Raw genomic sequence first — 12926 nt, forward strand, 5'->3', positions numbered from 1 at the left:
AGTGCCACCAACCAGATCACCGAATGCGCTGTAACCAACCAGTTCACTGATTGAATGTGGTGTTATCAAGCAGGATCACTATTAGAATGTGGTGTCACCAAGTAGATTTCTGACTGAATCTGGCTTTTTAGCTGCACATGCACAGAATAAAAAATATTATAGGTGAGCATTGTTGAACTGTCGATGTCAGCAAACACTTCATTGGAAGAAATTATTTGCAAGGTTAGCAGTTGTATTTTTAAGTGAGCAGTATTTATATGGATAGTCCACTTTAATTTGTGGTCAATGGTAGCCCTCAGGGTTTTGGACATGGACTGCTTCAGTATCTGACCCCATGTAGAAAGGAAAGTTATTAATAAAGCAGCTGAAGATGGTTGATCCTAAAGTACTACCCTGAGGGGCTTTGGTATCCTGGTCGTGCAGTGGTAGTATGCTTACCTCTGAACTAGGAGACTTTGGTTCAAGCCCCTCGGCTCCAGACATTTGTAATAACATCCCAGTACAGGCTGAGGAACTCCTGCAGAGATGACTGACTTTCAGTAACCATGACCATCTTACCAGGACTACAACCAGTGAGAATTTCCCCTAAATTCTTACAGACACCAGTTTTGCTGGAGTTCCTTCTGTGAAATGTGGCCTTAATGCTGACATTGCAAAAGGTTTTTTTTAAAAGTATTTTTGCATTTAGAGGATCGGCATTTATAGCTATCCCTAATAAAAATGCACAACTTTTCTTGCTAAGTTTTTTTTGTGAGGTTTCACTTTCTTTTCTTCTTTTTCCAGGATGGTTGCATCCCAGTGTTCTTAAGTGTTGAAGTTGGTAATATTGCGGTCTGCAAGGAACTGCTCAGTGTTAATGCTGATCTGCAGCTCAGGACCCAAAGGAAGGTATAAGTGTGCAAAGGAGTGAGTCGTGTTAACTTGAAGCTATGTATAGTAAGGCTTTTGTCATCAAAGGGAGTAAAATGTTGGAACTGAGTACATTCACCTTACCAGTTCATGCAGCCAGTGCATAAATTTCAAAAGGCTGAAGACAAAAGTAGACCACATTTTGTTTTCAGATTACCTTGGCTCATGCAAACTCATTTTCTGTTAAGATTTGATATTCTCCAGGCTCTATGGTAGTGAGGTATGTTCTTTACTGAATCAAGTAAAAAGCTTCTTCTCATTGTTGAAGGTTAATGATATGTAGCAGAGCTCCAGCATTTTGCACTGTCATACTTTGGCTGGGTCATATTCTAAAGTCTCCTTTCAAGCTACCAGTTGCTGATTGAGGAGAATGATGATTTTTTCAATACCTCAACTAAAATATTGCAATTGCTGAAAGTCAGAAATGAAACCAGATAATGTTGTAAATACTAAGCTGGCCAGATGGCATTTCTGGGAAATTAAACAGTTTAACATGTCTGGTGAATGTCTTTTCATCATGACTAGAGCTGTCAGATGTTTAGTAATTAACGTGAAAATGTAGAGTTTGAAAGAGATTTACAGTGCAGAAGAACATCATTCAGCCCAAGAAAGAGTTCTGTAGTTCTTTACTGCTACCCAGCTCTTGATTTGGCACTTCAAGAGCCTATCCAAATACGTTTATCCCTGGAGACTGTCAATTCTGTAAAGTATTGCTCATCCTTTAACCGGGGTTCGATTCCAGCCTCGGGTAGCTGTCTGTCCAGAAATTTCACATTCTCCCTGTGTGTGCGTGGGTTTGCTCCAGTTTCCTCCCACAGTCCAAAGTTGTGCAGGTTAGGTGGTTTGACCATGCTAAATAGCCCACAGTGTTCATGGGTGTGTAGATTACAGGGGGATGAAATTCAGTATAGCCTCTGTCTTGTTTGTGTCATTCCTGTGGGAATCCAGTGTTGTGTTTTTTAAATCTAATGACAAGCAAAATTACAGCAGGTTTCATATTGCTGCTGCCTTGTTAAGGTGTGATGGTCCACGTCACTTGTACTCGGTCTAAATTGGTTTGACAGCATCTTTTGTATCTCTCACAACTGCCATTGCTGTTTCCTTCAAGAAATATGTAAAATACTGCAGATGAAAGAGCTGCAGCACTCTCAGTATTCAGTGCATTACCACTTTGAATCAAGAATCAGGTTCCTGCACATCCTGGTTGGCTCATGTGCTGTAGCTCATTGACTCTGTTTAGATTAGATTCTCTACAGTGTGTAAATAGGCCCTTCGGCCCAACAAGTCCACACTGCCCGTTGGAGCATCCCACCCAGACACATCCCCCTATAACCCACACAACCCCTGAACATTACGGGCAATTTAGCATGGCCAATCCACCTAACCTGCACATCTTTGGACTGTGGTAGGAAACTGGAGCAAACCCACACACACACGTGGAAAATGTGCAATTTCTGGACAGACAGTTACCTGAGGCTGGAATCAAACCCGGGTCCCTGGTGCTGTGAGACTGCAGTGCTCACTACTGAACCACTGTGCCACCCTAAGATTCTCTCTGCAAAACATGCCCTGCATGACCTTCTGACATTTCCAGAGATTTAAGACCATAAGACCATAAGACATAGGAGTGGAAGTGTGGCCATTCGACCCATCGAGTCCACTCTGCCATTTAATCCTGGCTGATGGGCATTTCAACTCCACTTACCTGCACTCTCCCCATAGTCCTTAATTCCTTGCGAGGTCAAGAATTTATCAGTCTCTGCCTTGAAGCCATTTAATGTCCTGGCCTCCACTGCGCTCCGTGGCAATGAATTCCACAGGCCCACCAGTCTCTGGCTGAAGAAATGTCTTCTCATTTCCATTCTAAATTTGCCCCCTCTAATTCTTAGGTTGTGCCCACTGGTCCTAGTCTCCCTGCCTGACGGAAACAACTTCCCAGCGTTCTAAGGCAAGCGTTATCTTGTAAGTTTCTATCAGATCTCCCCTCAACCTTCTAAACCCTAATGAATACAATCCCAGGATCCTTAGCCGGCCATCGTACGTTAGGCCTACCATTCCAGGGATCATCCGTGTGAATCTCTGCTGGACACAAAATTGGACACAGTATTCTAAATGGGGCCTATCTAGAGCTTTATAAAGTCTCAAAATTTCTGTTCTTATGGAAAAGCTCAGCAGGTCTGGCAGCATCTGTGGAGGAGAAAACAGAGTTAACGTTTCGGGTCCAGTGACCTTTCCTCAGAACTGGACCCAAAACGTTAACTCTGTTTTCTCCTCCATTGTTGCTGCCAGACCTGCTGAGCTTTTCCAATAACTTTGTTTTTGTTACTGATTTACAACATCCGCAGTTCTTTTGGTTTTTATTTCTGTTCTTATGTCAGATTTTCATAATTGTGATCTTATGTGACCCCTTGGATGTTAGTTCATCAGAAGATTCAGTACCATAAGTTGTAAAAATATGTGTTTGAAATGAAAGTAAACCGTAGCTAATTTTCTGTCTTACTTTTCAGGATAATGGTGACACTGTCTTGCACATTTGCTGCAGAAAGCGAGACACTGAACTGGCTAAACTCCTTGTGGAGTTAGGTGCTGGTGTTGATTTTCAAAATGTGAGTACAAAATATTTGATAACCAGTAAGACAGATGCCAATTGGCAAGGTGCAAAGCCTTAACTTGATTTTACTGTAAGAGAAAAGTTCTACTTAATTGCTAGCACACTGAACAACCAAATTACCCTGACAGTAGAGGGTGAAAAATTGAACAGAAAGTAAAAAAAAGGAATTACTAAAATGATTAATAGGGAGACAAAAATTAGAAAATGAGAGAAAATTTTGCCAAAATATATTTAAAAAATAGAAAACATTTCTTCAGATATTTAACAAAAAGAGAAGATAGCAATGTAAACGTTGACCCAAGAGAAAATGAGTGTAGGAATTGAGGATAAAGAGAAGACAGATGAATTAAAGAGATATTTTACATTGGTCTGCACAAGAGAGGTGTGTGAGTAGCATCCCAGAAATAGCTATGAATCAGGAATTGAAAGCAGAGAGGAACTGAGGAAAAGTACAATTGCCAGGGAAGTAGCACTGAGAAAGGTTTGAAACTGCGAATTGAGAAGTCGCCATGTCCTAATGGATTTCATCCAAGGATCTTAAAAGGAGCTAGTGAAATTGTTGATGTGTTGGTTTTAATTTTCCAAAACTCACTAAATTCAAGGAATGTTCCTTTAGATCGGGAAAAAGCTCATGTAATTCCTTTATTCAAAATGGAGGGAGCCAGAAAGCAGAAAACTATACACACATTAGCTTAACCTCCATCGTAGGAGCAATGTTAGAAGCTATTACTAAAAACATTATAACAGGGCATTTGTATAAGTTCAATGTAATCAGGCAGAGTCAACATGGTTTTATGAAAGAGAAATCAGTCTGCTTCATCAATTGCAATTCTGTAAAGAAGTATCTTCTGCTATTGATACAAAGGGAAACTAGTGGACCTTTTGAATTTAGATTTCCAAAAAGCATTTGATAAGGTATCACATCAAAGGTTATTGTAAAAACTAAAAGCTCATGATCTGGAGGTAACATAATAACATGGATATAAAAGTAGCAGGCTGGTAACAAAATGTCAAGAGTATTCTGCCACAGGGGTCAGTGCTGGGCCCTAAACTCTTGACAATTTATATGCATGACTTGGTTAAAGGGGTCAAAGGTATGGTAGCTAAATGTGCTGATGATACAATGTTAGGTAGAAAAATGAATTAGGAAGAGGACAGAGGGCATCTTCAAACAGAACAAAAGATAAGTTAGGTGAGTGGGCAAAGAACTGGCAAATGGAAGTACAATGTGGGAAAGTGTGAAATTGTCATAAAATATAAAAAGGAAGCATGTTCTCTAAATGGCGCAAGGATTTATTGCACTGAAATGCAGAGAGATCTGGATGTCCTTGTGTGTGAATCACTGAAGGTTAGTGTGCAAGTACATCAAGTAATCAGGAAAGCCCAGAGAATGAATCAATTTATTACCAGTGGAATTGAATGCACGAGTCGGGAGGCTATGCTTCTGTTATACAGGGCATTAGTGAGTCTGCATCTGGAATAATGTGCCCATATTCATATGTGATCATTCATGATAGAAATGGAGGAGGGTTTTGTTTATACCAGAATTAATACTTATAATTAGAGGCAATTGATGTGATCAGGTCCCAGTGCATGAGACTGGGACTAAATCAAGGGCCGGTTTTTGAATGTCATAGAGTCATACAGCATGGAAACAGACCCTTCAGTCTAACCACTCCATGCTGACCATAATCCCAGACTAAACTAGCCCTGGTGCCTATGCTTGGCCCAAATACCTCCTAACATTTCCTATTCATGCACTTATCCAAATGCCTTTTCAACATTGTAACTGTATCCACATCCATCACTTCCTCTGCAAGTTATTCCACACACAAGCCACTCTCTATGTTAAAAATTGTCCCTCATATCTTTTTCAAAATCTTCCTCGTCTCATCTAAAAATATGCTCCCAATCTTGAAATACCCCACTCTAGGGAAAAGGCACTGGGCGACCCCTAACCTGGACATAGTTCTGCTAAAGAGGCCTCACCAACATCCTACACAACCTCATCATGACATCCCAACTCCTATACTGTGAAGATAATGAATGGGTATATAATAAAACCGACATAGCAAATGTCTATGGCCCCAATCCCCAATCGATATGATAGACCAACACAGCGAGGAATCGTGGCTAATTCCTTCTTGCTGGAATGAAGAGTCAGTTTTCTGTTTGGCAACTTCATATCCCAGTGAATGGACTTTCTCAATGTCCTTTCCCAGAGGAACTGTATTAGCTTCCTACCTCTGTGTTTGCTAACCAACGTTGGTGCTGGATGACTTATCCATTCTGTCAAAGGTAGGATTGCTGCCCAGGAGTTAATTCACATTCAGCATGCTGTTTCAGAAGTTAACTTAGAAACATTTGTGAAGTTGAAATGATTCCTGGCCTTTTGTTTGATCCCCCTCAAGAGTGTAGAGGCATTTCTGCCTGATGACGAATCAAACATTGAGGTAGATCAAGGCTTACATTGTATTGAGGTAGGAATTGGTCTGCTTTCACTTTTGCATCTATTTTAAAATAGGCCCTTATTTCAAAGAGAGAGAAAGAGGAGGAGGAACATTCCTGGAGCTTTGCCAATTATTTATTACCCAGATGAAAATCTCATTTTGTCTGGACCATAATTTTACTCTTAACTCAGACAGTACAAATTAGAACTTCCAAATGTAACACAATTGGTAATTTACAGCAAGGTTATTTTCCTTCATTCTGTGCTTGTTTCTGCATTGTAGGATGATGGTCAGACTCCCTTACATGTTGCTGCCTGGGAAGGAGATGAATTGATGTTGAAACTCTTCTATCAGTACAAAGCCAACCCAAACATCACTGACAAGGTATATTTAATGTTCAATTCTCCTGAGTTAAAAAGTATGCAGAAAGCTCAAGTACTGAGGGAGTGCTACTCAACTGATGTTGCTGTGTTTTGGATGAAGTAAAGGCTCTTCTCATCATACAACTCAAAGAAGAGAAATGGATCTCATCTTGGACCCCACAGCCCCCAGAACCCACCCTTGCACCCACAGCCCCCCTAGCATCACGGCCAATATTTATCCTTTAACTAACAACAAAAGAAAGATAACAAAAACAAATTGCTGGAAAAGTTCAGCAGGTCTGGCAGTATCTGTGGACAAAAATGAGAGCTAATGTTTCGAGTCCAGTGACCCTTCCTCAAATCTCTGATTTCTCTTCACAGATGTTGCCAGACCTACTGAGTTTTTCCAGCAATTTCTATTTTTCTTTCTGATTTTACCAACATCCACAGTTCACTAGTTTTTTATCCAGAAAGATAAGCTGGTCAATAGCACATTGTTGTTTGTGATAACTTCCTATATGCAAATTGTCATGCACATCTCCTGTAGTGATCGCACCTCAAAAAATAAGAAGCTGATTGGCTGAAAATATACTTTAGGGCAACCTGAGATCAGGAAAGGCCACATTTGTAATACATTTCTTCAAAGCTAAGCCCTTTTGCTCACGACAAAAGCATATGCCATTCTCATGATTTAGAGAAAGGTCTCAAACAAATGAAGCTAGGAATCACTAAAATACAACACCAGAGAAATAAGGCAAACAAAAATGCATAAATTATTTATTACGAGTCCTCATTATAAAATGTATGTTCTTGGTCTGTGGATAACATTGATCACCCAGTATTTATGGCTCAGCTGTGAGAATATTAAGGATTAACTGGAGTTTACATGTAGGCTACAACAGGTAGAGGCTGATACTCTTATTAAAGGACAACAATGACTTCTTTAACAACACAGCATAATCATTTCCTTGCCAAGGAATTAACAGGATAATTGCAGAATGAGCAAAAGCTAGAGAAACCGAATTCTGGAACAGGAAGGTCTAAGAGGTAAGCTTTAAGTGGTATGTATATTGATAAAAGTCCTCATCATCACCAGCAGTCCCTCAAAGTAAGAAAGAGGCTTACCACAGAATCTTTTGAATGGCTGTAGCTCCTAGTTGTCGCTGACCAGGAAATTCTTGCACTTTTACCACACGTCATAAGCAGGATTTCCAGGTTAACAATTAATTTGTCTGGCCATATTAAAAATGTTAAAAAATCTTTGGCCATAAAGTCCAGAGCTTCATTCTCAGAGGTAGGGATACTACTCAACTGTTAAAAATGCATACAAAAGATAATCTAGCATAGTTCCTCAATAAGACAGCGGCAATGTAATGAGATTCAAACTTGTGTGTTCTGGGTTAAAGCTGTGATGTGAAAGGAGACAATGGTAGATTGGACTAATAACCCAAAAGCTAGGCTAATGTGCTTGGGACACAGGTTCAAAGCTGACTGTAGCAGTTATTGTAACTTAAATTCAATAAATAAAATTCAGTGCTAGTGTGAGTAATAGTAATCACAAAACTGCCATTGATAGTTGTAAAAACTGATCTGGTGCAGTAATATCCTTCAGATCAGGAAAGCTGTCAGTCTGGCCTACATGTTACTCCAGATCCACAGCAATGTGGTTAAATCTGAAATGGCTGAGCAAGCCATTCATTTCTGCGGTGCTGCCTTGCCAATGATGATTGACAATCAGGAAAATATCTTCATGCGCTACTGTTTGGTAATTCTTTACACAAATGTGGAAATAATTGCTTAAGAAACAATTGGATAGAACTGCAAAGGGGAATTTTAGGATCATAGACTGCAGAGGGAGGCCATTCATACAATTATTTCTGTGCCAGCCCTCTACAAGACCACCTCAACCTGTTCCCCTTCCTGCCTCTTCCCCCATAGCTTTTCAAATCTACTGTTTTCATTTAATTACCCAATTCTGTTTTGAAAGCCCCAATTCTACCGACCTCCATCACATTGTCAAGCAATTAATTACAAATCTTAACCACTCACCTGCATAAAGGTTGCTTTCCCTCCTGTGGCCTGTGATTCATTTGCTAACCAGCTTAAAATGATGGCCATTGGTTCTTGACCTTTCGGCCAATTGGAAGTTTACCTTTCTATATATTCTGTCCAAACTCATTACAAATTTTTTAATACCTTTCAAATCTCCTTTCAACCTTCTCTTCCTGAATGAGAACAATCCTGGAAATCATTCCATATAACTGAAGACTCTCATCACTGGTACCATTGTCATAAATCTTTTCTGCCCCCACTCTCTATTGCCTTCATATCCATCCTTGCCCAGGATTTCATGTCAAAGGCAAACTAAGATCACTCTCATCAATCATCAAATCCCTACAGTGTGGAAACAGGCCCTTCAGCTCAACTAGTCCACACCAACCCTCAGACCGTTCCACCCAGACCCATCCCCTATAAACCCACCTAATCTGCACATCCCTGAATACTATGGGCAATTTAGCATGGCCATCCACCTAGCCTGCACATCCTAGGACTGTAGGTGGAAACCGGAGCACCCGGAGGAAATCCACACAGACGTGGGGTGAATGTGCAAACTCCACACAGACAATCATCTGAGAGTGGAATTGACCCCGGGTCCCTGGCGCTGAAAGGCAGTTGTGCAAGCCACTGTTTGAATTAGCCACAAGATCTCCCTTATCTGTAATAATTTTGCGATTTTGTGAAAGCCCGAACTAAAACTGCAACTTGTTTTATTTCTGGGCAATTAAAATGAAGCCTGCAGAGAATATAAAAGGAATCTACAAGGCATTGATAAGTATAATCAATGCAACAGAATGGTATGTCTCAAAGTGAGGTCGACAGTATTGAATCACAATGAATTTTTTTAAATTTAATATGAACCACCGTCTCCTCTGTGTTGCAGTTGGATCGGTCCCCATTACACATCGCTGCTGAACGAGGACACACAAATGCTGTTGAAGTATTGACAGGGAAATTCAAGTCTAACGTGTTAGCCCGAACCAAGGTACTTCCTTCATTCACAGTTTTCAAATGCTGGCATTACTCCTTAGAAATTCAAATAAATAGGATTTCAAAAGGGACACTAAGTACTTTGAGCTGAGGACACATGATAGAAGCAGCTTTGCAAAAATGGCAAATAGGAAGTTGTGAATAAACTCTTCTTACTGTCTCAACACCAGAAATCATGGACAGAAGACAAGTATGATAAAACCCATAAGTAATAAATAAAGAAAAATTACTTTGGAAAATAAATATCCTGTCCATTGGAAAGTAGCCAGGGTCTTTGATCTATCCTGTTTGTCAAGAACATTTCGCGGCCCCGTTTATCCCTTCTTATTTGTTCTTTAAGTTCTTTGCTGCTTTCTGTGTATTCTTTGAGGGCTCTGTTTGTCTTCAGCTTCCTAAACCTTATGTATGCCTCCTTTACTTCTTACCTAAGCTCACAATCAATAATCCAATAGTTTCAATCTCACCATAAGAGACTAGATTTCTTTAAGAAATAGGTCACAATTTGTTTAACTGAATGTTCAATTCCCTCACCTTTATAGATGGATTTGAACTCGTGTCCAGACCATTATTACTAGTCTTTGGATTATCAGTCCAATATCCTAACCAATGCATTACTGCATTGATATTTACGCAAGGAGCTGTCTGTGTTAGTTTATGCTTCATTAATGCTCATAAATGAGATAAGTACATAAACAAATAAAAAAAACTCTGAGGCTGCATGCTAATCAATTGGATTCTAGTAGGCTAAAAATTGGACAATGTCTAAAACCAGGATTCATTCTGGAGTGATTATAACAACGTCAGCCAGTTAAACCTCATAGAATATGAGTTCTCTGATTGGAGCTATTAATCTGGTCGAATCGAGGAGCCCTGGCTAACAGATAATAACAGGAGTGTCAGAGGTTCAATCTGAGAATTGGCTCTGAGGAAGCTGGACCAGTGTCAAGTAAGTTGCACATGTAAATAAGTGACTTGACGATGGGATACCTGGCTCAGATGCCAGTGATGTGCAATCAGGATGAGATTTCTAAGCCAGAGCTGCTTTAGCCAAAAGCCCACTTGAATTAATCAGGAACACAAAACCTTGTGCAGGATTCTGCCTTGGAATTCATTACTGATACATGATAGTACAGCAATGCTGAATTTAATCCCATTCTGCAGCCAATGCTACTGTGTCAGGCGAACAGCAGAGACACTAATGCATATCGACATAGGCACCAAACTGTGAATGATCTCTGAGTACATAGCATAGCACACAGGGAGTGCCAGCACAAACCAGAACTACAGCATACTCCCAGAAGGCACATAAAACAGGGAAACTAATGTAAGACTGTCAGCAATGCGACATAGACATGGTGAATTTTCAAACCCAGACCAGATTAAACTATATGCAAGTAGATCTAGCTGATTTATTTTGTTTTTCCTCCTCATCCCAGTGACATTTAAGTCATTGCTACCTTGGTGAAGAGCAGTTAGTCAGAAAAGATGAGGAATCCAACTTGTACATCTCAATTCCTTAGCTGCAGAGACCAACTGCAGCTTCAGTCTGGTCATGCGCTTAATTTTAATTGAATAATTTCATTACCTTTAAATAAATAAATGCTTGTGACCTGCATATCATGTGTTTTACTTGTTTTACTTGCAGGATGGAAGTACACTGATGCACATTGCCTCACAGTGTGGCCACCCTGACACAGCACTGGCCTTTCTGAAGAAAGGGGTCCCTTTGCATATGCCCAACAAGGTAGAACACATCACTTTTTATGATTGTTTTATTTACTTCTTTTTCAGTCTTTGACCATTGGCCGTATGGATGAATGCAGATTTGGTCTGAACTTTCCTTCTCCATTCATCTATTCCGTTTGATTTGATTTGATTTATTATTATCATGTGACTAGGTACAGTGAAAAGTTTTGTTTTGCATGCAATACAGCCAGATTGTACCATACAAGGGAGAAAAGATAGAACAGAGCAAAGATTACAATTTTATGGCTGCAGAGAAGGCACGCAAAGAGTGAGCAAGATCAACATTAAATTTCAAATTTGAGAGGAACATTCAGAAGTCTCTGCAGGAAGGGAACCCTACTCAGAAATCTGTAGCACTACTTTGTCATCTGTAGCACTGCTTATACATGGCTCAATCCAAGGAGTCGGTGAATTTCAGTTCTTAAGAGGTGGAGTCGAAATGCAAGGACTCCTTTTGCTCTCTCCACAGATGTTGCCAGATCTGCTGAGCGTTCTCCAGCATATTTTTTTTAACTTTTATTTCAAATTTCCAGGATCTACAGCATATTGCTTTTGCTTTTGGATTGTATCCTGTGTGTGTGAATTGATACTGAGCCACAGACATTAGAATATTCTCAAGCTCAACTAGTCTGCAATGAGTCAATTGATCTCGGTCAAATTGACAATGCTACAGTTGGTGTCAAAGCTTGACTAAGGGACAAAGCCAGGAAGGGTTGCTTTTGTAGTGACCCAACTTGGACACTGTTTAAAACCAAATGAAAATCATTGGTAAACATTGAAAGATGCCAATTCTCTGATGCCAGTGAACTGTCACTTCTGATGGACCAGTCCATTGGTTTGCAGTTTCAGGAAAGGAAATTTGGAAAATAAAACATACTGCAGTATATTTTTCAGGTTCAACAAATCAAGAAAATGACATTAATCCCAGTGGGTCACTCTCATCTTCCATGAAGGAACAATTCACCAAACAATCGTTAGTAGAAGAGAACTTGAATGTTGCTGTAAAAGATACGTTGCCAAGATATGTTTACTAAGACTGAGCATAACAATTCACAAGAAATACCAATGTAATGCGAAAACAGCATTTATACTGTATGGGTGAAGAGTGCTGATTGGTTGGCAAGTTGATTGTGATAATTGGAGGCATTGTCATAGAAATGCATAAGTTAGATAATGACTGGTAGTTAACTGTCAAGGTTTATTTAAATCTTAAACCTGACATGTTGAACCTGATTTGGCATTGTCCTGATGGAAGCACCAGAGAATGACTGTCACCAGTTTTGTTGAGTAGAAACAGACAAGGTGTGTAATTTTGTTTTATCAGATAGGAAAACCACAGTGCCCTGTGCATTTATGTACATTCAGAATGTGCAACTACCTCTTTGCAAACTGGACTGCAATCCTAAATTGGCCCTCAAAGTAAATTTTGGCACACTTGGGGTTATTTAGCAACTGTTATCCAATAATAGAATCACGTTGATTATTGAATACTGTATTTTAAGTTGTGTCCATGTACTGGTTGGGTACAATCAGTGCATTGTATGCTACAAAAATCTGAATGGACATGTATTTAATTGCACATGTCCTGATTAGTGCAAAACAAAAAGCTGCAGAATAATACAGGAATGAATTCTTTTTCAGCAATTGTCAAATTCATCAGCACTTCTGTTTGCTGCATTGCTTTACTTTGTTGAAGTGTGACTATGGGCTTTCAAGCTACTCATTTTGCCTGAGTCCTGCCTTTGTGGAGTAGGTAGAGGTAAGGAAGGGAGAGAGTTAACCACCATGGAAATTCCAACT

General features: G+C 39.8%; 1 protein-coding gene across 1 annotated transcript in view; it reads left to right on the forward strand.

The window, feature by feature from the left end:
• trpn1 (transient receptor potential cation channel, subfamily N, member 1) overlaps window positions 1-12926 on the forward strand; it is a 184938-nt gene that overhangs the window by 72752 nt on the left and 99260 nt on the right. The window contains exons 5-9 of the mRNA XM_048528498.2: window positions 784-888; window positions 3417-3515; window positions 6253-6354; window positions 9274-9375; window positions 11026-11124. Of these exons, the coding sequence (XP_048384455.1) occupies window positions 784-888; window positions 3417-3515; window positions 6253-6354; window positions 9274-9375; window positions 11026-11124 (507 nt within the window). The remainder of the gene's footprint in view (window positions 1-783; window positions 889-3416; window positions 3516-6252; window positions 6355-9273; window positions 9376-11025; window positions 11125-12926) is intronic.

Source organism: Stegostoma tigrinum, chromosome 5 (genome assembly GCF_030684315.1).
Source record: "Stegostoma tigrinum isolate sSteTig4 chromosome 5, sSteTig4.hap1, whole genome shotgun sequence".
In the NCBI taxonomy this organism is placed as follows: domain Eukaryota; kingdom Metazoa; phylum Chordata; class Chondrichthyes; order Orectolobiformes; family Stegostomatidae; genus Stegostoma; species Stegostoma tigrinum.